At 39.7% G+C, this 20,898-nt stretch overlaps 1 protein-coding gene across 1 annotated transcript in view; it reads left to right on the plus strand.

The window, feature by feature from the left end:
* Positions 1-20,898, plus strand: part of KIAA1549L (KIAA1549 like) — a 130,017-nt gene that overhangs the window by 101,330 nt on the left and 7,789 nt on the right. The window contains exons 16-19 of the mRNA XM_050975897.1: positions 3,674-3,803; positions 9,357-9,704; positions 16,611-16,708; positions 17,518-17,663. Of these exons, the coding sequence (XP_050831854.1) occupies positions 3,674-3,803; positions 9,357-9,704; positions 16,611-16,708; positions 17,518-17,663 (722 nt within the window). The remainder of the gene's footprint in view (positions 1-3,673; positions 3,804-9,356; positions 9,705-16,610; positions 16,709-17,517; positions 17,664-20,898) is intronic.

A 20,898-nucleotide genomic window follows, 5' to 3' on the forward strand; every position in this document is an offset into this window, starting at 1 on the left:
GAGAGAAAAAGGGAAACTGAGACACCTTTCCCCTGGAAATTGCTCTCATGCCTGGAGGTGCAATCTCGAATCCCATCTCCTGAGAAGCTCAGACCAGAATTTTCCTGTGAGCATGAATGGACTGCAGTCAGAGCATTGCTGGTGACACAGGCACTGCACACAGTTCAACTGCAGCAATTACCCTCAGGGCACAGGCATGGAAAAGACTGTGTATGGGAATTACAAAAGCATTGTTGGCTCAGATTATGGGCAAAAGCTAAGATGAGATGTGTTTCTGTAGGTCTAGAGTTCAGTGGCTGAGGGATACTGCCCTGGAAGAGCTGTTTGCCAGGGCTGCAGAGGTCACTGAGGAGAAAAGGCTGACTCAGCTGTATGTTATGTTGGATGTTCTGGGGCACTGTTTCCTAGTGCAGATTTCCAATTTATTGTGCACTGAGAGAGTAAGAAATGGAGCCTCCTTACATGGGAGCCCTGCTCTGCACACTCTGTCCAGGAGGTACAGACAGAGCACTGGGAACCTGTGTTGAGGAATGCATATAGTCCAGGGAGCTGGAAAGTTCCCTCAACCCATTGGTGTGGCTGTGACTGATTGAGGCATTAATTTGGATGCTCAATATGTGTCACATGGCTCACAGGAAGTGTTTAAAACTTTAAACTGAAGCATTAACACAGCCACGTGATTTTTGTTAAATACTCTTCTGTTTGTTCACGTGCCAGTGTGTGGGAGGATCCCATACATTTTTTCCTGTGTGTTGTGTAAATTTGCTACAGTCTATTTCAGTCATCCCTGGAATGACAGAAACTGCTGGGAGGCAGGTAAACTCCTGTGGAGGAATGACTTCAATAATTCCAGCTGCACCATGAAAAGCTTTCTGCTGGACTTGTTAAATATATTACCTGTGTCCCCACAGGAGGAGAGAGAATCTCTTCTGATGCACTTTCTGTGAAGACACAGAACACTTAATGAACTTTACAGATGCTGCAGATATTTACAAACAAACCAGTTCTGAATTCTGTGTTGAAATTTCCACACTAAAACCCGGAACAGATTTTGATACATTGCAATGCACATGAAAATTATTGTCCTTAGTTTTCTAACAAAAATAAGATGGCTAAAATGTTGCACTGCTGGAGGAAAACATTGCAAAATACTACAAGGTAGTGTGGGGTGTGGTTATTGATAAATGAATCAATACAATTGCATTTCTGTCATGAGATAAAATTGCTTTAAAAGCAATCTGGGTAAGCATATAATTGAAAAAAATTATTTCTATCCTTTTCTGTTTTGAATCGTTACAGCAATTCAAACTTGAAAAAATTGCAATTTTTAAAAATATATCACTAAAAACTAAGTCAAAGATTTCAAAGTTTCTAGGGAAAATGTATATTCTACTCTTTTCTGTTTTATATATATTCCTCTAACTTAAGTCACATTGTTACAGCACTTCCAAAACATACCAGAAAATAGTTATGCAGTTGATTACTTAAGGTTACCTTTATATTTTGAATTAATTTTAAATTGTATTTAAAAGTGATTTACAAAGCATTGCTGCTACATGATTGGATATTTTTTCCAGAACAGAGCTTTGTGCTCTAGTACCTTCTTTCAGTCATCAGCACCATCATCCTCATGTTTTAAAACATTCCAGCTGTGTTCCCAGAAGGCACTTCCTAACCCATTTGAATGCCAGTTGTTCCTGTTCATACCTCCTTTCTCATTAGTAAAACTCTCTTAAATGAGGTAATTGGCAATCTCAAGGTAATTTTTAAGAGCCTACTGATGAAATGCACTATTCTTGGATTTTCTTTAATAGTTTGCAATCAGGTCAAGAATATGCACATTTTACGGAGCTGCATATTTGAATCCCTTAGAAAGTATAGCACAATTGCCTCAACTAAGTATTTATGGACCTATTGTAAAACATACGAAATTTTGGAGACCTTTTGTGTAAGAAGATGGAGATTGTCAGATCTGATTACCCTCTGCATAACCCTGTTTTCTGTTAATATCAACAGTATAGTCAGAGAAAGACTATATAGGAAGAATGAATTTACTCCATGTAATTTTTGTAGGGGAAACTTATTCCAAAAGATCTGCTTGCCTTCTGCTTTGGAAACCACGACAGAAGTGCATTTGGGACTTTGAAACATGAGCATGGTGATTTGTGATCAAAGGTCACACAGAAGTTTTGGAAAGTTGACTTACAACTAAGTACATGCCTGAGTAATTTATTTAATCAGAAGCGTGAAATTGGGGTTTTTTTGTTCTACCTTTTATCCTGTCTGTCATGTAAATGTCCTACTTTCTGGATTTATGCAAACCAGTTTCTGCTGCTCTAATCTGTCATGGCAAAAAGTGCTGTTAACAAGATCTGGAATAACTGAAGAATTATTTATCAGTGAATTAATTTGGACTGTCTTGTCTGTTCATTTCATTGATGGTTCTTGAGATGTTAAACCATGGAGTGACTTGAAAGTGTGACTTCAGACATATTAGTGCAACTTGTCTTACTTCACTATGAGCATTGCCAGGTCCTCTGTGTGAAATAAGCAGCACAGAGACATGTTAGATGACCTGATCTAATTTTAATATTCTGAATGGAGTAATTGCACAAGGCAGAAAAATAGCATGGCTAGGCAAAGATAACTTTGTATCACACTCTAGCAGTGTAATTACTGAGTTAATAAATGAAGCTGGCATGACATTATTTCATCTGTTACTGATCTACTTCAGGACCAGTGCACCTCTGGAGCGTGCAACAAAATGAGTAATGGCCAGACACAGCATGAGAACAACTCACAAACTCTGCTGGTGTAGAATTGGTCTTCTTAAAAGATGCAGCTTGATGAAGCATAAAGTTCCTGTACCACCATTTGGCAAACCCTCCTGCAGATATGTACAGATATGCTCTGTATTTCACAGAGGGATGCTGCATTTGTTTTTGTATAACCGGCAACAAGGGCAGAAATGGTTTTGCTGGAGAGATTACCAGGGATTTTGGATATTCAGTTTTATTCTGCCTTTCTATTGCATTTGCTTCCCCTTGGCTTGGAGCAGCCAGCAGTGGAAGCTCAGTGCCCAGGGATGAGCAGCACTTTGTCCCAGTGAAGCAGCTGAAGGCCCGGAAGGCAAGCTCTCTGAGAAAGCTGTGGCCAGTTACCAAACTGGCTATTTAAAACCAGCATCTTGCAACAGTTTCCTCCCACTGCTGTGTCTCTTCCCGCTCCCTGTGCTGGGGGTTTGTTTCAGTGGAGTGTTTTCCTGCTTCTCTCTCAGCGCTCAGGATCAGCAACCAAAATCTCTGTTCCCCATCTGTGTGTGGGAGAGCCTGTTATTTTTTAATATGTTTTTTTAAATGAGTTTGAATCATATCAGCTGAAGTTAAAAGGGTCCTGATATCTTCTTGGGACATATTTCATCTGACAAGCTCCCACATACAATGTCCATGTCTTTTATGTAACTTTTATTTTCCTTAAACTGTAAAAAGTAATTAATCATCTCTTAATAAGTTTACTGATTTCTAGCACTTTATGTATGTAGAAAGAATATCCTGTAACAAAGTGGCATTTTTATGAACATAATAATTTTAGAATAAAGGTGAGTATTGACAATTACTGTCTGTTATTATTTTTTCTTTTTCCTTTTACCATTTTCTTGTTTCATGTTCTGTAGGCAGCCCCTGAAGAACTCGGTGTACAGAAGCAGGCAGTCCCTGAACAGTCCCAGCCCAGGGGAAACCGAGATGGATCTGCTGGTGACTCGAGAAAGGCCGAGGCGCGGCATCCGGAACAGTGGATATGATGTAAGTTTATTTGGTATAGGCAGAGAAATCTGCTCAGCAAAGCCTTGACTTGCTCCAGGCAACAACTGATAAGCCACAAGACAGATTGCCATGAGATATTTAGTGTTACAGGAGTTTATGTGCACTCAGCATCCTGAAAAAAAGCTCAGACTCTCTTGTGTACTTTATCACTCTACATCATTTTGCAGTCTGAAATGCAAACAAAGTGTTTGCCCAAACCCCATTATGTGCCAAAGTATTAAATCTTGAATTTAGATAGTTCTTCTAAGTGTGTGGCTATCTGACAGTGAGCTTTCTTCATTGCAATTAAAATCCTCTGTTTGTTCTGAAGAACAGCCTGGAGCTGCTCTCTTGATTCAGAAGAATGAAGAGCCATATTCTGGGATTTTACCTAAGTCCCAATGGCAGTGTTCTGTGGAAATCCCCTAGGGACAGGGATTGTCCTCTTGCTCCCATCAGAACTGGGAGAGTTTTGTGTAGGTAAATGTCAAACCCAGCCAGAGGTGATGCTGCTTTATGGTCCAAGGAGCTCATGCAGCCAGCACAAGGCAGAGGAGTTGTCTTGTGTAGTCTGAACAAACACTGGGTGCTAGTTGATGCTGTGTGAACCCAGAAGGAGGATTAAAAATATCCCCCACACTGGGGAAATGTTGAGTTTTTCAATCCTTTGTCATGTGTCCAAACTACTGTTGCTCAGCCAGCCCTAAAGAAAGTCTGAAGCATTCTGGAAAGCAAGGAAGTTCACCTGTGGTTGCTCAATCTCTAAACATTGTAGGTGAAAAACATTTTTTGTGGGGGGGTGTTTCATTGTCAACCCATTCTTTGCCAGGAATGTGATTTTAGCAAGGAGAAAGAAGGTACCAAAGTTGGGGGGATGTGTTCAGGAAAGTTTAAACCTTTTACAAAATTCTTCAGGGCAGGTTGTAGTTGTCAGATTTCTGAAATGATTCCCTGCATTTGGACACTTCCCATTAGACTGCAGGAGTCATGTGGAGCTGTGTGAGTGGGCTGACTGGTACACTGCTTTCTGAGGAATTAGGATGCCAATACTATGCTAATAAAAGCTAGTTTTTCACAGGGGATATTTCCTTGGAAATCAGTGTTGAAAACATTCTGGGAGCAGGCACGGCAACAGATTTTAAAAATATATTTCAATAAATTGTGTATGCTATATATAAACCGTATTTTAAAGAAAATTTATTAAAAACATTGGAAGTAGATTAATGAGCTTAAGCAGATTCTGAAGTGTCCTCTGAGTAATTGTAAGCTGTGAGATGTGTGTACCTCCCAGAAAAAAATTGCTTTTGCCTTGCCTTTGCTGCTGCAGTTGGAGCACCTGTCCCTGGCACAGTGCTTCACTGATAAGTTACATAAAATCCCTCTGCCCAATGCACTGCAGATTCACTGCAGTGCACCTCTTCCAGCTCTGAATGCATTTCCCATCTGAAAGCACAAAAATGCTGCTGGGAAATGGGACAGGATATTGAAATTTAGCTGCCAAGCCTGAGCCTGCAGCGTGGGCTGGTCCCCCTCTCCTGTTGGAAGCTCCTTGGAGCTGTGTCTGACAGGCTTCATCTCCCAGGATACCCACTGATGGCTGCATCTATGGAATTCATGGATCTCACCAGCTAAACACCTCTGGAAATCTGACCTCTGAAAATGGGTGAGAAAGGGCTGCTCTGAGTGCTGACTCGTGAGCCCTTTCTGTTTCATACAGCAACACCTGGTACCCATTTTTGACATCCAATTTGTCATGTTAAATGTTCCAGCCTTCTCAGACTGCTGCTAAACTCTTCCTCCCAGCATGTTATTTAGCAGCAGGTCCTGCCAAAGAGTAGTGAAATCTGCATTTTATAAGCAGTGCCAAATAATTCAATTTATGAATCAAATATTTCATATTGCCTAAAAAATGTCAGGGGACTTTTTTTACAGCATAAAAAAATTGTGTGGGGAATTTGAGCTGTTACCAGTAAATGCAGGTTGTGTTTTGAGGTTTTTCTTCCTAACAACAATAATGCCTTTATTTTTAAAGAAAAGAGATTGAGATCTCCCAGATTCTTTAAGAAAACTCCTTAAGAATTCCTCATTCATGTGCACATCCACAAGGTTTCCTTTCAATTACAAATTTCTAAATGATTTTCTAAAATACTTCATTCATACTTTTCTAAAAATACTTCATTCTCTATAATTAATTTTTGTGGTATTTCTCTGAATTGTGGTTCTGTTTCTCAGAGCTAAAAACTGGTAAAGATATCAGGGTAAAGATACAATATTTTACATTTGTCCATATGGAATATGTAGCTTTTAAGATTATTCTGGAGTATACATTCTACTGTTTGATGTTCTCAGTATATTATTTGCCTTCATAGTGTCTTTTATAAATGAATTATTATTGAACAGTACCTAGCTTTCTGTTTCAAAGAATCCCAACAGGTTTTACTATCATCACCTTCAAACTAGGAATTAGATTCAGAAGACTTTATTCACATGTTTATTATTTTCGACAAGTTAATGAACAACTCTGTGTAGAGTAAATGCATAACAAAAGATTCTAGAACCTCTAGACTTCTCTAATGGGATTTATACCAGAGCAGAAAATATTTAGACTGTTTTAGCTATCAAAGGAAGAAAATGACCTTATTATTCATGTCTAAGAGCTCAGTATACAAAAGAATTCATGGGCATAATTTAGTTGATATTGGCAAATTAATGCAATGCACCCCAAAGAGTATAGATTAATGTTCACATAAATAATTTTACTGATAATGTTGCAGCAGCAGAATTATCAAAGAGGTATGGAAAGTCTGTATCTCACTGCAGGGTTTTGTTTGCTTTCTTCATGTACCTCTAGTCCCTTCTATTATACAGTAACTGTGTATGATTTGATGTAATGGTGGGCTATATTTAGGATAGCTACATGTTTCAGTTGAAAGGATAACAAACATAACAAATAGCACTCATAAAGTGATAGGATGAATTGAAATAGATTTTAAAATATGAGGAAAAGAAATTATTTTTCTTCAAATATTCATGTCAGTTTTTCTATTGATAATTCAAAGCTGCCTTAATGTTGGTTGCTAATATGAATCTTGTATTCACGTGATATATTTTAAACATTCTGTGGGGGTCTAATGGCTTCACCAGTGAGTTATAGTAGAAAACCTGATTTATTTCAGCATTGGGTACTAATAGGTCTATGTGGGATTTCACTCACATTTTTGCAGGCATGAGCAAATAGAAGAACCATGGCTGTTAATCATACAGGCAGCATATTATGATTTCAGAGGCTCTTTGGCTGCACTTACACAAACTACCATTGCATTTTATAGTCAGCTTTCTAAAACGTGTCTGATTTTTATTTATTGTAGCAACACAAACACCAATGGAATCAAAATGAAGGAATGAAATTAAGGAAGAGTTTTTAGTTGAAGATTTCCTACAAAGTTTTTTCATTTAAGATAATTTGGTGCAGTTGCATTCCCCTTCCCCAAGTCTGATGTGTGTACAACTTGGGAAGCCTGAATTTGAGTTTGTGGTTTTGAATTTAGATAATATACTGTGTAACCATGACTATGTAAATTATGGTTAAATTCTAATGTGCAAATGTTTAATTTTTATCTTAATTTTTCTTTCTTTTTTTACTGCCATACTTTCATTTGATACAAAATATAGCTATGCTTAAAACAGAGAAAGCAAATTAGTATTTTACTTAGATTTATTACCAGTTTTCACTACCAATGTAACTCTTTTATGAGTGGCTGGTAACAGAAAAAGAACGCCAGTTTGGTATTTCCCTCTGAAAAGGAATAAATATATTTTATTATTGTCCTACAGCTTACAAAAGCTTGGGGGCACAGTCACTTATCTGTTCAAGTGTAGAAAAACACCATTACAGAGGAAAAAATATGCCACACTAGGAGCTACAGAACACTAAAATTATCAGGATAGTGCTGGAATTTTTAACAAGAACATCCTGTTGTATTCTTTTATTTAGGGCTATTTTAAACACTAGCACAGTTTCTAAGCACATGCTATATATAGAAGGAAGCACAGATCCTATTGCTCATCCCAGTTATCCTTCACAGTCAATGCATTTTACAGGTATTTAAATAATTATTAGGAATCAGTTGCTGGTTAAAAACATATGTTTTTAAAACTCTGGGCTGTAAAATTGATCTTATAAAATACAGATGAAGTGCGGTATTCCACTTTCAACTTCTTGAAATGTGGTGGTTCTGTGATGGAATTACAGCCAAAAAAAAGCAGGGAGGTGATTTCTGTTTGTACTTATCTGTACAGAAGGAAATCACACTAGGAGTAGCCCTTCAAGCTAAGCTGCCCAAGCACAGTCTGCTGGTTGGAGAATGTGCTTCATTCCCTGTTCCCAGGTTAACTTTGCATAAATACCTGTGACTCCTCTTTGGGGGCTGGGTAAGACCCCTGAGCTGAGCCACACTGTTCTCTGCAAGGGGCAGGGCTGAATTTGTGGTGTCACTGTGGAAGTTCAGAAAAACTCCTAAACTTTAGTTCTTAAAAAGTCTTAATGTGAGAGCCTGAACAAAGGAATTTCAGTTTCTCTAGCTGTAATAATCTGTCCCTTGTAAGGGGTCCTTCACAGTGATGGCACTATTTAGGGAACTGTACTCTTCCTGGCACAGTTGCACTGCCATTGATACCACAACTAAGACAAGAATTCAAACATTAATTCTAATTGGTTTTAAGTGAGCCATTGACAGTTGAGTCTGCTACAGAGTGTCCCTGCTACTTTCCCCAGCAAAAAATGTAGAATACAAAAGGCTATTATACTCCCCTGCATTATACGATTTCTTTCCAATATTTGTCGTGTGTCTATATTATTATTGTTAATAATAATATTGCTATATTATTATTGGGCTAAAAATTATTCATTGCTCAGATAAACATCAGTATCAGAGGCCGTGAGATTTATGAGAGCAAGCAGTTGGCCATAGCACAAAGCAGTCACAGGTTCTTTGTTACAAGACAATATATAACTTTTTAATCCAATGGAGAGTTGCCATAGGGTTTATTTTGCTTTTCTACCGTATCACCTTTACTTCTACTGCAATGCAGGTACTTTTATCCAATGGGCTACTATTACACATACACGTATATGCTTCTGTTATAATATCTAAACTCTTACCTTACTCTGTACAATTACACCCCTCCATTATAAACCCTTCACCATCTCTTTAATACAATTTTTTTCTTACTTAAGGCATATTCTTACTGACAACGATAGAAACATACGTTTATGATTTTTCTGCTTAATGTCTGTGTATTTTATTTTTACATCAATCCAAGCTTCTCCCAAGGCTGTGCATCAAACCCTCCCATGTCTGTGGAAGTTTCTATTTTTCCATTTCCCACATGTCTGCATTGTCACAATTCCTGATTGTGTGTGTTACATCTGTGTGCGTTACGTCTGTGTACGTTAAGTCTGAGAATGTCGAAGCGGCACAAATGCTGTCTTGTAAATGCTGTCAATTGCTGTCTTGTAAAGCCTTTGCCATCCACTTTTATTCCCCACACCAGACCGAACCTGAAATTATAGAAGAAACAAACATTGACCGCATCAACGAGCCGCGGAATTACGGCAGGGCCCGGCAGGCCAAGGGCCACTCGGAGACGTCGACGCTGAGCTCGCAGCCGTCCATCGACGAGGTGCGGCAGCAGATGCACATGCTGCTGGAGGAGGCCTTCAGCCTGGCCTCTGCTGGCCACGGGGGCCAGCCCCGGCAGGACGCCTACGGCTCGGCCCCACACCTGCCCTACTCCGAGGTGGTGACCAGTGCCCCCGGCACCATGAGCCGGCCGCGGGCGGGCGTGCAGTGGGTGCCCACCTACAGGCCAGAAATGTACCAGTACAGCTTGCCAAGGCCCGTAAGTGGAGCTTCTTTTCACCACACTCTAATGTCAGAAGGATGCTTCTGTTCTGAGCCACGTGGTTTTTTTTAAAGTAGTCCCATTTAGGTGCTTAAAACCAGAAAATAAGTATGTGTAGGGTGATGTGTATATATACATCTACATATGTGCTTGCCTAGACACCAGCCTAGACTTTGCAGTTGGGAGGGTGAGTGAGCCACGCACATACACCATGAAAGACTTGGTATCTATTTTAGCAGCAAGGTTGTCTTGTCTAATTTGTACTAAGATTTAAAAGACTAGGCCGCAGAATAGGCTGAAGATTTAAAACAGGCTGTTCAACAGATCCCAAACTGTTGGATCCCTGGCTGCTGAGAATTTTAGACTTTCTGTGCTGATAGGCTCTCATCCCCAAGAGAATACCATGTTTGAACTGAAGCCATAGAGAAAGCTTCCAAAATTAAATGATAGAGCTAAGATTATAAGTGTATCATTTGAAAAGAAGTGTGTAATATCACATAGTAGAAAACGTAGAGTTTTAGAATGTAGTAATATATTTAAAACAAGGTAGATGTTTTAAGGCTAGTCCTTAAGACTTGATAAACCTTTAGAAGCTAGTCCTTCTTTTTCACCTTCTTGTTCATGGGCTTAAGTAGTATTATGTAATTAGATGAAAAAGTCCACATTATGAACCACAGATACTTAGTTATTGAGTTAAAAGTAAAAATATTTTAGGTATCATTTCTTAATTAACCACTTTATCCTTAAAAAGCCCTGTAGAGAGAGAAATACAACTCCATTTTTAGTTTGTTGGAGTGAAGCTCTGCAGAATTCACACCCAACTTGTTTGCACATCTCCTTCTGCTCAGGTAATGGATATTAGGAAGAAATGTGGTTTTATGGATTAACTATGGTGACATCTGGGTAGGGAACACCAACTCTTCTGCATCACTAGAGAGCTTCACCACTGAAGAGCAACATGAAATGTGGGCTGTTTTTGGTAATCTTGCACTTACAGCTATTGGCTTGGGTCTCTAGAGAAGAAATCTAGAGAAGATTTAATTCCACAGGTCTCTTAGTGGACCTTATAACTGACTTTATCCTTCACTTTTTAGCCTCAAGCAGCAGCTAACATGTCCTCACCTTGCAGAAGTAATACACGAATTAGTAACTTAAACCCAAGGGTGGAAATTGTTAATGGAATTTTGTAGGGGTCTAGACAGCAGTGACGCTAGCACTGTGCACACCCTCACGTGAGAAACTGCCCCTGAATTCCCACATATAGTAATGTGAAACTCAGCAATATTCTTTTATGTCAGATACAAATCTAAACCGAAGGTGATTGCTTTCAGATAAGAAATAGCCCATCTAACAATACCAGTGTGATAAATTGTTCATTTTAAGGCTTTTTTTGGTCAGTTGTTTTTTTTTTTTCAAGAATATATTTCAAATTGAGTCCCTAACTCTGGCTAGAATAAGAGGATAATGCAAAAAAAGTCCTCAGTTCAAAATCACCATTCCCATGACTTTCTTGACAATAAAAAATACATTAAAGGATGCTGCTTCTGAACTATTCTGAACACAGCTGAAAGTCAGTGGCACTGCCTGCAAAGGTTCAGGTTGGTGCTATTTAAATCATGCTAAGGTTATTTCTGGCACTTTGAAATTGGTCTGATGAAATTCGTATGGCATATAATCATTTTTTATGGTTAGAATTCGATTAAAAGCTTAAGAGACAGCTAATGGGGAGTCAAATTACCTAGACACTTCAAAGAATCCTTCTAAAATGAAATTAAAAATATTATATGGTGAGAGGTTTTTAAAAAATATAATAGCCACTCTTCTCATGGTGAATGATTCACTGTTGTCTTTCTAAGACTGATTACTCTCCTAAATCATCTGCATGTTTGGAACCTTTTGCTTATCTTTCTGGCATTCTGAAGACAGTTAAATAGTTAAATTCCCTGAAGATAGTTGATTGCTACAGATAAGGATAGGCACAGACTGCTGGGCTTTGGATAACGGCTGGTAATTCATAGTTTTCTGCATATCAGTTTCATGAATATGCACTGTGCTTCAACCACCCCATTACCTGATTTGTTCTCATGGGGATGGAGGGTTGGAAATGAAGATATCCCCAGCTTTGGGGATGAGAGGTACCTGTGCACTGGGATGTTTGTTACCTCTGTAAAGCAAGAATTTGTCATTTTTTGCCTTTCTTAAAATTCAGTTCTGAGTGGCAATTAGAAGTCAAGATCAGCAATGCTGTTACAATTCAAAACACTGGGCATTTTGAAAATGAAAATTTCATCTTTGAAAATTCAAGGGCATTTTTTTTGCTTAGATGGAGCAAGTGTAGAGGGTCTAGAGCCACTCTTTAGTTCTATGTTGCTTCTGGTGTCCTCCACATTGTGATCTTTAATTTTTTGTTGTCAACTTCTTGGCTAGTCCCACCATCAAACATTTGTGTATCTCTCCAGAGCGTGCACACCTTTTTTTTTTTCCCTTTTCCATTTTCGTCTCCCTTTTGAGGCCTTCTGTGCATTTTTTATTTGTTTGGTTTGGGTTTTTCTGTACATGCTGCCATTAATACTGAAATTATCTGTAGCTCTTGTGAGGGAATGCCTGTTTGCCAACCTGCCTGTTGGGTGACCTGTGGAAAGAGGATTCCTCCACACAGGGCTCATGCCTTCTCCTGGCAGAGGAGAGCCCGTGAAATGCAAACTCTCCCTGTTGTTCTGGAGCTTCCAAAACACGATGAGTAACACTTGGCTGAGTCCCTGGCACCCAGCTGGTGTGCTGTGACTGGAGGATGGAGTTAAAGGGTTGAACGTGTGACACCAGCCCAACCGCCAGTTCCATGCCTTGGTTGATCTTCTTTGGAAATTTCTTCAGCTGAGTCAAGTGAGAGCTGAGACCAGAGAAGAAAACCCTCTCCATCCCAAGGCTGGACCAGTTTCCATCTCTACTCTTTAGTGCTCTGGAAAGAGGAGTGAGAGGCACAGAGCTCTGGGTCCCAAGGTGAGACCCAGCACCACAAACAGGCACTGATGACCAGCACTTTTACAGCCTGAGAAACTGGTAAAGCATCCCTGTCCTCAGAGCTTCCACTCCCACTCTCCCTTCATTTAACAGGGGTAAAATGGGAGTGTTTTACCAAAATTCAGCCAGTTTCAAAACCAGATGCTTAGTATGAAACAGGACAGCTATAAAGGCAAAGCCTAATCAATAAATTTGCATTATTCCTGGAGTGCAATTTAAGAAACAAATAAGTTAAATCATTCCATGAGTTAACAAGGACACTGGCCTTTTAATTCCTATGGTGACATGTAAGGAGATGGATATTTCTGTAGTGAGAAGGCAACATAGATACTTTCACCCAGGACCAGTCTGTCAGTGGAAGGTTGTAAAAATATTTAAATGTTTGAACTAGGGAAATGTAGCCTTAAAACTAAGTGCAAAGTTTCTGCTTTGGACTCTAGTTATTTTGTGCTGGCCTCTGAACACTCCAGGCTTGGGTTTGTTCAGCCTGGAGAAGAGACAGCTCCAGGGAGACTTTAGAGCACCTTCCAGTACCTAAAGGAACTACAAGAGAGCTGGAGAGGGGCTTTTTACAAGGGCAGGTAAAGTGGGAATGACTTCGAACTGCGAGAGGGCAGGGTTAGATTAGATATGGGCAAGGAATTCTGTACTGTGAGGGTGGTGAGGCTCTGGAGTAAGCTGCCCAAAAAGTTGTGTATGGCCCATCCATGGCCAGGCTGGATGGGGCTTTGAACAACCTGGTCTAGTGGAAGGAGTCCCTGTCTTCTGCAAGAGGCTTGGGCCTAGATAATCTTTAAGGTGCCTTCCAAACCATTCTGTGATTTTTCTTTTCTGCATCCTGACAGGTGCTGCCTTGGGCTCTCATGAGTTGTAGGAGACAATAGTGTCTGCTTGTGGCTGGACTTTTTCCTCCAGAGGATTTATTGTCCTTGGCCCAATGGCTGCTAAACAGCACTTCCTACTTTTAAAAATTATTTCTTGGTTTGCTTTTTAAATTGTCAGTGTTCTAGCCACAGCAGACTCCTTCACTGGCTTTTCTTACTGAAAGGGTTGCACAAGGTCTGCTCTCTGCTACCTGTGCAGTCTGTCCTGGGTCTCAGGTGGGATTACTTCTGCCTGATTGCTATAGCCTTTGTGTTACAGACTTTCTCATTTTTCATAAAATAGAGTTTGGAACCCATGCAGAATGTTTTCCTTCTTAAGATTGTTGTCTTTTGTTATTTTTTGGGCTTTTGGTTGGTTTGTTTGTTTTTGTCCGGTTGGATTTTTCTTGTGCTAAAAATCAAGAGAACATTTAAAAAGATAAATATTTGAAGAGTAAAATTAGGCAAATCTGTGAAATCAGCTGGGTTGTGTTTTTTGTTTGTTGTTTTCCTCTCTGACTCGTTTCACAGTTGTGAAGTGACTTTAATTCTACAATCAGGCCGGTTGGCCGAGAGCCTAAGGGCTCATAAAAGTCTTTAACAGGCATCTGTGGTAAAACTTTGACTTCATTTAGCTTCTGAACACTTCTTTTCCATTTATATGTTGCCTGCAGGAAAACACTAATGCCCCAACCCATTAGAGAAACTCTAGAAATTTCACTGGAGTTCCCTCCCACAACCAGGTTGGTGTGTGGCAGCTCAGGGCAACGATGGCTGACTCCTGTCCCTGCTGGACAAACAGTTCCTCAGCGTGGTGGAGCAGATCTTTTTACAGGATTTTTCACTTTAACAGGATTCTCTCTGCCCAGCCATTAGCAAAATATTGCCACTCACTCAAAATTGCTCATCTCACATGTAAGCAGCAAAATAAAGGCTTAGATTTTTTATTTTACTTTTTCCCCCAAAGTTTCCAGTGCAAGCTACAGCATATTTGTGAACTGTGATCCCTTAAAATACATAATACCTCTTTGATGTCCATATTCCAAAGCACAACACACAAGAGAAAACCCAAATCTACCTCTGAGTCTCTGCCTACCCTGCTAAACAGTGTCTGGAGTCACTTTCCACTCCCAGAAATTATCCCATGTGCTGTTCCTTTAAAAGAGGGGGAATAAAAAGGATTTCATGCTTGGCACAAATGCATGCTGAGAGCAAGATGTGGGATGAAAGGCTTGTAGAGCCAGAAGGGAGAGTTCAGGCAGCCTGTGAGGGCCCTGCCAGCCTTTGAGATGCAGAAGAGGCACTGCAGACCATTCCACATCCAGCACTATCAGGAGAAATATAATTGAGATTTTCTTTGATGCAAATAACATTTGTTTTTCCTTACAGTTCTTTCATTAAAAATCTGTATTTCCAACCCCTGGCTAAGGAATGTAGCAGTGTCTTTATAGAGTTTTTTTTTTTCTCCCACTTAAATGTAGAAATACTTTAAATATCATGGTAGCATGGTGAAAGTAAATATTAGGAGACTTTGTAGATGGCATGCAAGAAAAGATTATTTTCAGAGACATGCCTTTGAGGGTTTCTAACCTGTTTTAAAAGGGGTAGCAGTGAGAGGACAGAGAAAGATGCTGGGTCTGTTCTGCTTTTCCCTTGGAGACACATCAAAAATCAGTTTGATAAGTTACCTTTCCTTTTTGTTGACCTAGTTTTGCAGGTATTTGAGAATGAAGGCATTTGGAATATGGTCTAAATGTGTAATTTTACAAGATGATTACAGAAAGACAGTGTTTTCTGATATATAGTGTGGGATTTATATTGCCAAATTCCAATCTAAATGTGGTGGTAAGTCTGAAATAATCATGTAAATCCTGTAGGCTCTTTCTCTGGGCAGGAGACAGAGTGTGACTCATCCCATGTGTTTTAATGTGCTTTTAACTTTCACTGCTCTTTGTGGAGGAGCTTCTCTGGGTAAACCAGATACCTCTTGTTTAGAGGGCCAAAGTTCCACCACTGGACCCCATTCTTTTTTCAAAATGCCAGTGTCTTGATAGTGGTCAGCCTTCCCCAAATTTTTTATTTGTTATTCCTCTGATTTTATCTTTATTCCCATGCATTGCTCTGAAGCATCGTCATGCAAACCACAACTGAAAAAAAATCACAACTAAATAATAAAAACCAATTGGAAATCAAACCCCTCACCCATGATGTAGTGAAGCATCTAGTGAGATATCATTCCTCTAAGAGTATTTGGAAAAATTATGGCCTCTAATCTATAGCAGTGCAAAGGATTTAGGAGGAAAATTTTGTCCTTCATGTAATTTCTTGGGTCCCCTGAGTTTCATGTACGTAATTATTCCTCCTTCACATGTATTGATGATGAAATTCAGAATTACTGCAGGCAAGCTGCTTAATTCTGTGATTTTTGTGGTTGGGCCTGGTGTTCCTCTGGATCAGGCTGCCTTTTCAGAACTGTTTGAGGCCTTTGTTGCTGTTTTGGAAAGTTACAGAATTTGGGGATTTTTGTGGAAAATTTTCTTTTCATCTCTTGAAGGCTGAAAGGAAGATGTTGAAATATGGGTTGCTCACAGGCGGCATCACTGCAGTACACACTGCTCTGAGGGTTCTTTCTGAATCTTTGAAATAATTTTTTCCTTGAGAAAGTGAAAATACTCAGGTCTTTTCCCCAACTTCCAAAGCAGTTGCTGAGTCTCACATACTCAAAACAGATCTGCTTTGCCAGGAGGTTACAAATGTCACAGAGACAGTGTTTAATAGGTTTTATTTTAATTAGACTTCATCTTGTCTCTGAGCTAATTTTCAGGTTTTCTTCCGCATCCAAAAATCACCAAAGCACTGTAAATTCCCAAATAAATGCAATTATTGTTGATGCCACAAAAAGTTAGCTTCCAGTTGACTGGCACACAGAGCAAGTATTTAATTTCTGATTTTGTTTTGTTTTTCAATATGACTGAGATCTACTGGTGTTTCAGAAAATATGTATTTTTCTCTGTTACAGGCTTATAGATTTTCTCAGCTTCCTGAGATGGTCATGGGTTCTCCTCCCCCTCCTGTCCCTCCCAGAACTGGTCCTGTGGCTGTTGCCTCTCTCAGGAGGTATTTATCTGTTATTTTATTTTAGGCATGCTCTCTAAAACCCACTGTCATAATAGCTGGGGCAAACCCTGAAGGGGCACTTTAAAATATACATTCATGAAATTAGAAACATGTTGGTTTAGTTTCATTTTAACACAAAATGAAAGAAAAACGAGTTTTCTGTTAGCCAGTCCGTGTCAATAAAACTGGGAACTGCAGTCTCTTGTTTGTTGTAAAGCATCCTTTCACTCAGCTCTCATAATGGTGTGCTGGATTGAGGCAGGTAATTCCCACCATCATTCTCCTGCTTTCCTGGACTTGCAACATTTCCAAAGACCTTAGCACTTCCCAAGTGCAGTGATGTTATTTACCACAGTGGTCTCCTACTGTATGATACCATATCATGTACACTGTTGTGACTGTCTGTAGACTGTTGGTGAATTAATTATGGTAGAGCTCTGGTGAATTAATTATGGTAAAGCTCTCGTGAATTAATTATGTAAAGCTCTGGTGAATTTATGGTAAAGCTCTGGTTTTAGTGTTATATTTCACAGGCATTTGTTTGTAGCAGCAAGCAGAGGCCCTATATATGATGGTTTGGTAAAAAGAGCAACCAGGCTGAAAGGGTTGTTTGCAAACTTCTCCAGACTTCTCCAAACTTCTGTTGTGCAGTTGCTCTCCAGGCTTCTGTCATGCCAGAGCAAAGTTGGGCAGATTGCTCCTCGCTGGTGTGTCCTGCTGTAGCTGACAGGTGTGTATGTGGCTACAAGTCACATCTGTATGTCAGCATGACAAAAATTTGTATTTTCTTTTTCTTTCTTAATGCACAGGTCTACATCAGATATTGGCAGCAAAGTAAGAATACCTGAGTCCAGTGGAGCAGATCAGGCCCAGCACCATGATCAGACACCTTTTGCACCGGGTTCAAGAGCGCCCATGTCTGTCGGTCCACTCGATCAATCAGCTTTTCACTCAGGTGACAAAATAGTGCAGATTCAACTCTGAGAGCCTTAGAAGTTATTTTGGATAGAAATGAAAGTATGTGATATAGCAAATACGGATAATTATTTGGAGAATGGCTGCATTAGGTGGGGTTTTTCCTGGTGCAGCTGAAGGAGGCCTCCAGAGGATGGCCTGTCCCTTTGTAAGTGCAGCACCAGCTGCATCCTAAAATACTCATCCTGCAGCAGCACCAGGAAATGGTCTTTTCTGAAGGTAAGATGCAGCAGTAATGTCCCAGATGTTCTATGTTCAACCACTCTGAATTGATAAAACCCAGTAAAACTGTTCATCTGTTCAGCAAAATGCAGTAGGGAGGATATAGAAGTGTTGGTAGCAAAATAAGTTGCAGTATTGGGGCAGCTGTGTGACTTGTTTGTGTTGCACTATGTACCAGCCAAGCAAAGTGGAAGAGACAGGCAATGGGGGAGAAATGAGTTAGATCCTTCCAATATTTCATCGGTCAGGAATACTGATCCAAGTGATTGAAAACTTTTTTAAGGCTCCCTATTTCCTCTTGAGAAACTGTACCCCACTCTTGTCATAGCAGTGGCTTCTGAAGAAGGCAGGTTGAAGGTACATGGCCCCTTCTGTTCAAAATACAAGGCAGTTGTGCTATTGCACAGTCAAAGGTGATCTGTTAGCTCTTCACCCTTCCTGTTCTGGGGAATATAGTTTCTGCCCAGTTTGGGGTCTAAAAGTCCCAGTTTTAAAGGTCTAGTCAGATCCTGGTCCTTTTGATACGAGTTGTATTTATAAATTAATTGATTTAATCATGAGATGAAGCTGATATACTGTTTTGATGGTGTCTGGAAAGAAATATTTCAAATAGCATTTTATTGGCAAAATGTGTGTTCTTGCAGAGTTATGGAAAAGAGCTTCCAATATTCAAAAGAATTTTCCATTAGTTCAAACCTTTGAAATGAGTAGTTTGTTCGATATTGATCTGGTAATCTCCCAGAAAAAATTCTTTCTTAGCTTTCTCAGAAGTAATAGTTATCTGCATTGTCTTTGACATCACTGACTGAGAATCATAATGTGGCTAAGCAAATGGGTTGTCAATTAATTAAATAGAGTAGATTTGAAGGATTCATTCTGCTCTCACTTATTGTCATACCTTCTGCACATGGTGCAGTACCTGAAAGGAGCAGATGCTCACCCTCCCATTTCAAAACATTTCAAGCTGTGAAATTTGCCACACCACCTAGACCTTTTCTTTATGTGTGCAGTAATGGGATCTCTAGGATGCACTTTTTGATTGGATCTAGTGATGGGGAGATTTTATTACTGTGTGTTGCTGAAAGGTGGCTGCAGTTCAGAAGAGACAAAATGACCTCCTTGTACATTGTGGAGATTGCCAGAAGAATTCTGGGAGTAGTTGAAGGAAACTTTCATATATGTCAGGTGCTACAAAAGGCTGTAATACAGGCAAGTAGAGACAAGGACAATTGTGAGAAATGTGCAATTGTAATACAAGGTTTCTAACGTTCTGCTATGAAAATAAGTTTTTATAGCCTCAATATATGAAGAAACATTGCTCTAGGTGCTGATTTGGAATGTTAATGCCTTATCTCACTTTCATGCAGCCTAGCATCAGCTCTAAGATAAGGACGTTGCAATAATAATTTAGGATAAGGCATAATATCAGCCAATTGAATATTCATTTTGAGTAGTAGCTCCTTTTGCTGTGGTTAAATAAAAAGAGTGTTTTGGTGTAGAAGCCGTGTGCCATGTACAGGAGCAGCACTTTCTTCTCTGTACATATATGAAGAATGCTCATTTTCGGCCCTGTTACCTCATTTAAAATAGCAACTCTTGTGCTGTTTATGACCTGGAAGGACAAATGATTGACCCCACCTCTTCTCTTAGCCCACCCTCTTCCAAACCATGGGGCTGGAGGAATTGGGATAGAGATGTGTTTCTGCTCTGGAGAAAAATGTCCTACAAACCATATTTTGCTCCTCTTCTTTTACCCCTGATTGCATCCAAAGCAATTCTGGCCTGGGACTGCATGGGAGGTCACTGAGAAACTGTAAATATCTGGGTTTATGGAGACTGCTTTGGGGATGGATGTCATTGATGGAGTCTTTCTATCTCTGTGCACCTGCCCATGCAATGTCCCAGCATCTGTCAGAGTAGGCAGCAGAATCCTCTTGTAGATTGTTCAGGAACAAAAAATGTGCCAGGGCTGTAAATGAGATTGTGGGGGATGGATATTTGAAGCAGCAAGTAATTGATGCTAATTCAATTATACTCCATATGAATTTCATGGGCCTTCCCATGTCTTTGTGATTTTGTCAGCATAGCAGTATCATAGCTACTGAGAGCAATTAGTAGCAATATTCAAGTGATGTGCAGTTGGAAAGGGGAGAAATTTTATTTTCTCTGCATTAATTCTACTATAGAGAATCTGCCCAGCTGTGTAATGCTACTGTGCTTCCATTCCTCAGTGAAAATGCTGGAGTTGTACTTTGTTTTGTTTTTAAAGGGTTTACTGCCCTTCTGCTTTCATGTAAGTGATGTTATTTTTGCCATCTGAAAAGTAAAATACATGTCCATGTAATATAACTGAATAAACTGAAAACCTAATAACTGATAAAGATGATATGCAGCTGTCCCATCCAGAATTTAGGGATGAGGATTTCATGCCCTCAGTGTGATGGTGATTCACTGCTGGAGTCTGTCTTTGCAGGTAAATAGACACTAGAGGAACGAAGACTTAACTGGGCAAGAAAGTTGTTTGTAGTCTATTTTTAACTAGGCAAATACATGGAGTTCTGATAGCAAAGGGAATATATCAAGGATATCTCAAGGGAAATATGCACATTAGGATGCTGGTCTTCCAGAAAGCCCAGTGGATAATCTCTGTACCAGACTGTTCTCTGCATTTCTGTGGGCCACAGGAATCAGCCTTCCCTGAAAGCAGATGTGACCCTACCCAGAGATTTGGCTGAAACTCTGGCTCCTTCCACACAAATTGGAATGAGATAGTGGAATTTTAATCCAGGAGGTTTCCTGGATATTCCTATGCATGCATCTTAATCAAGAGGTGATGAGCCAGATGTGGAATCAAGAAATATTTATTTGAGTTGTAGCTGTATAATTTATGGCAGCCATAGACTGTTCTTAGGAAAGGAACTGAGCAGGTAGAACCTTGGTATTTTTTACAGAAGCATTGAAGTTTTATGATGGGATTGTTGAGAGTACAGCCT

Source organism: Serinus canaria, chromosome 5 (genome assembly GCF_022539315.1).
Source record: "Serinus canaria isolate serCan28SL12 chromosome 5, serCan2020, whole genome shotgun sequence".
NCBI classification, from domain to species: domain Eukaryota; kingdom Metazoa; phylum Chordata; class Aves; order Passeriformes; family Fringillidae; genus Serinus; species Serinus canaria.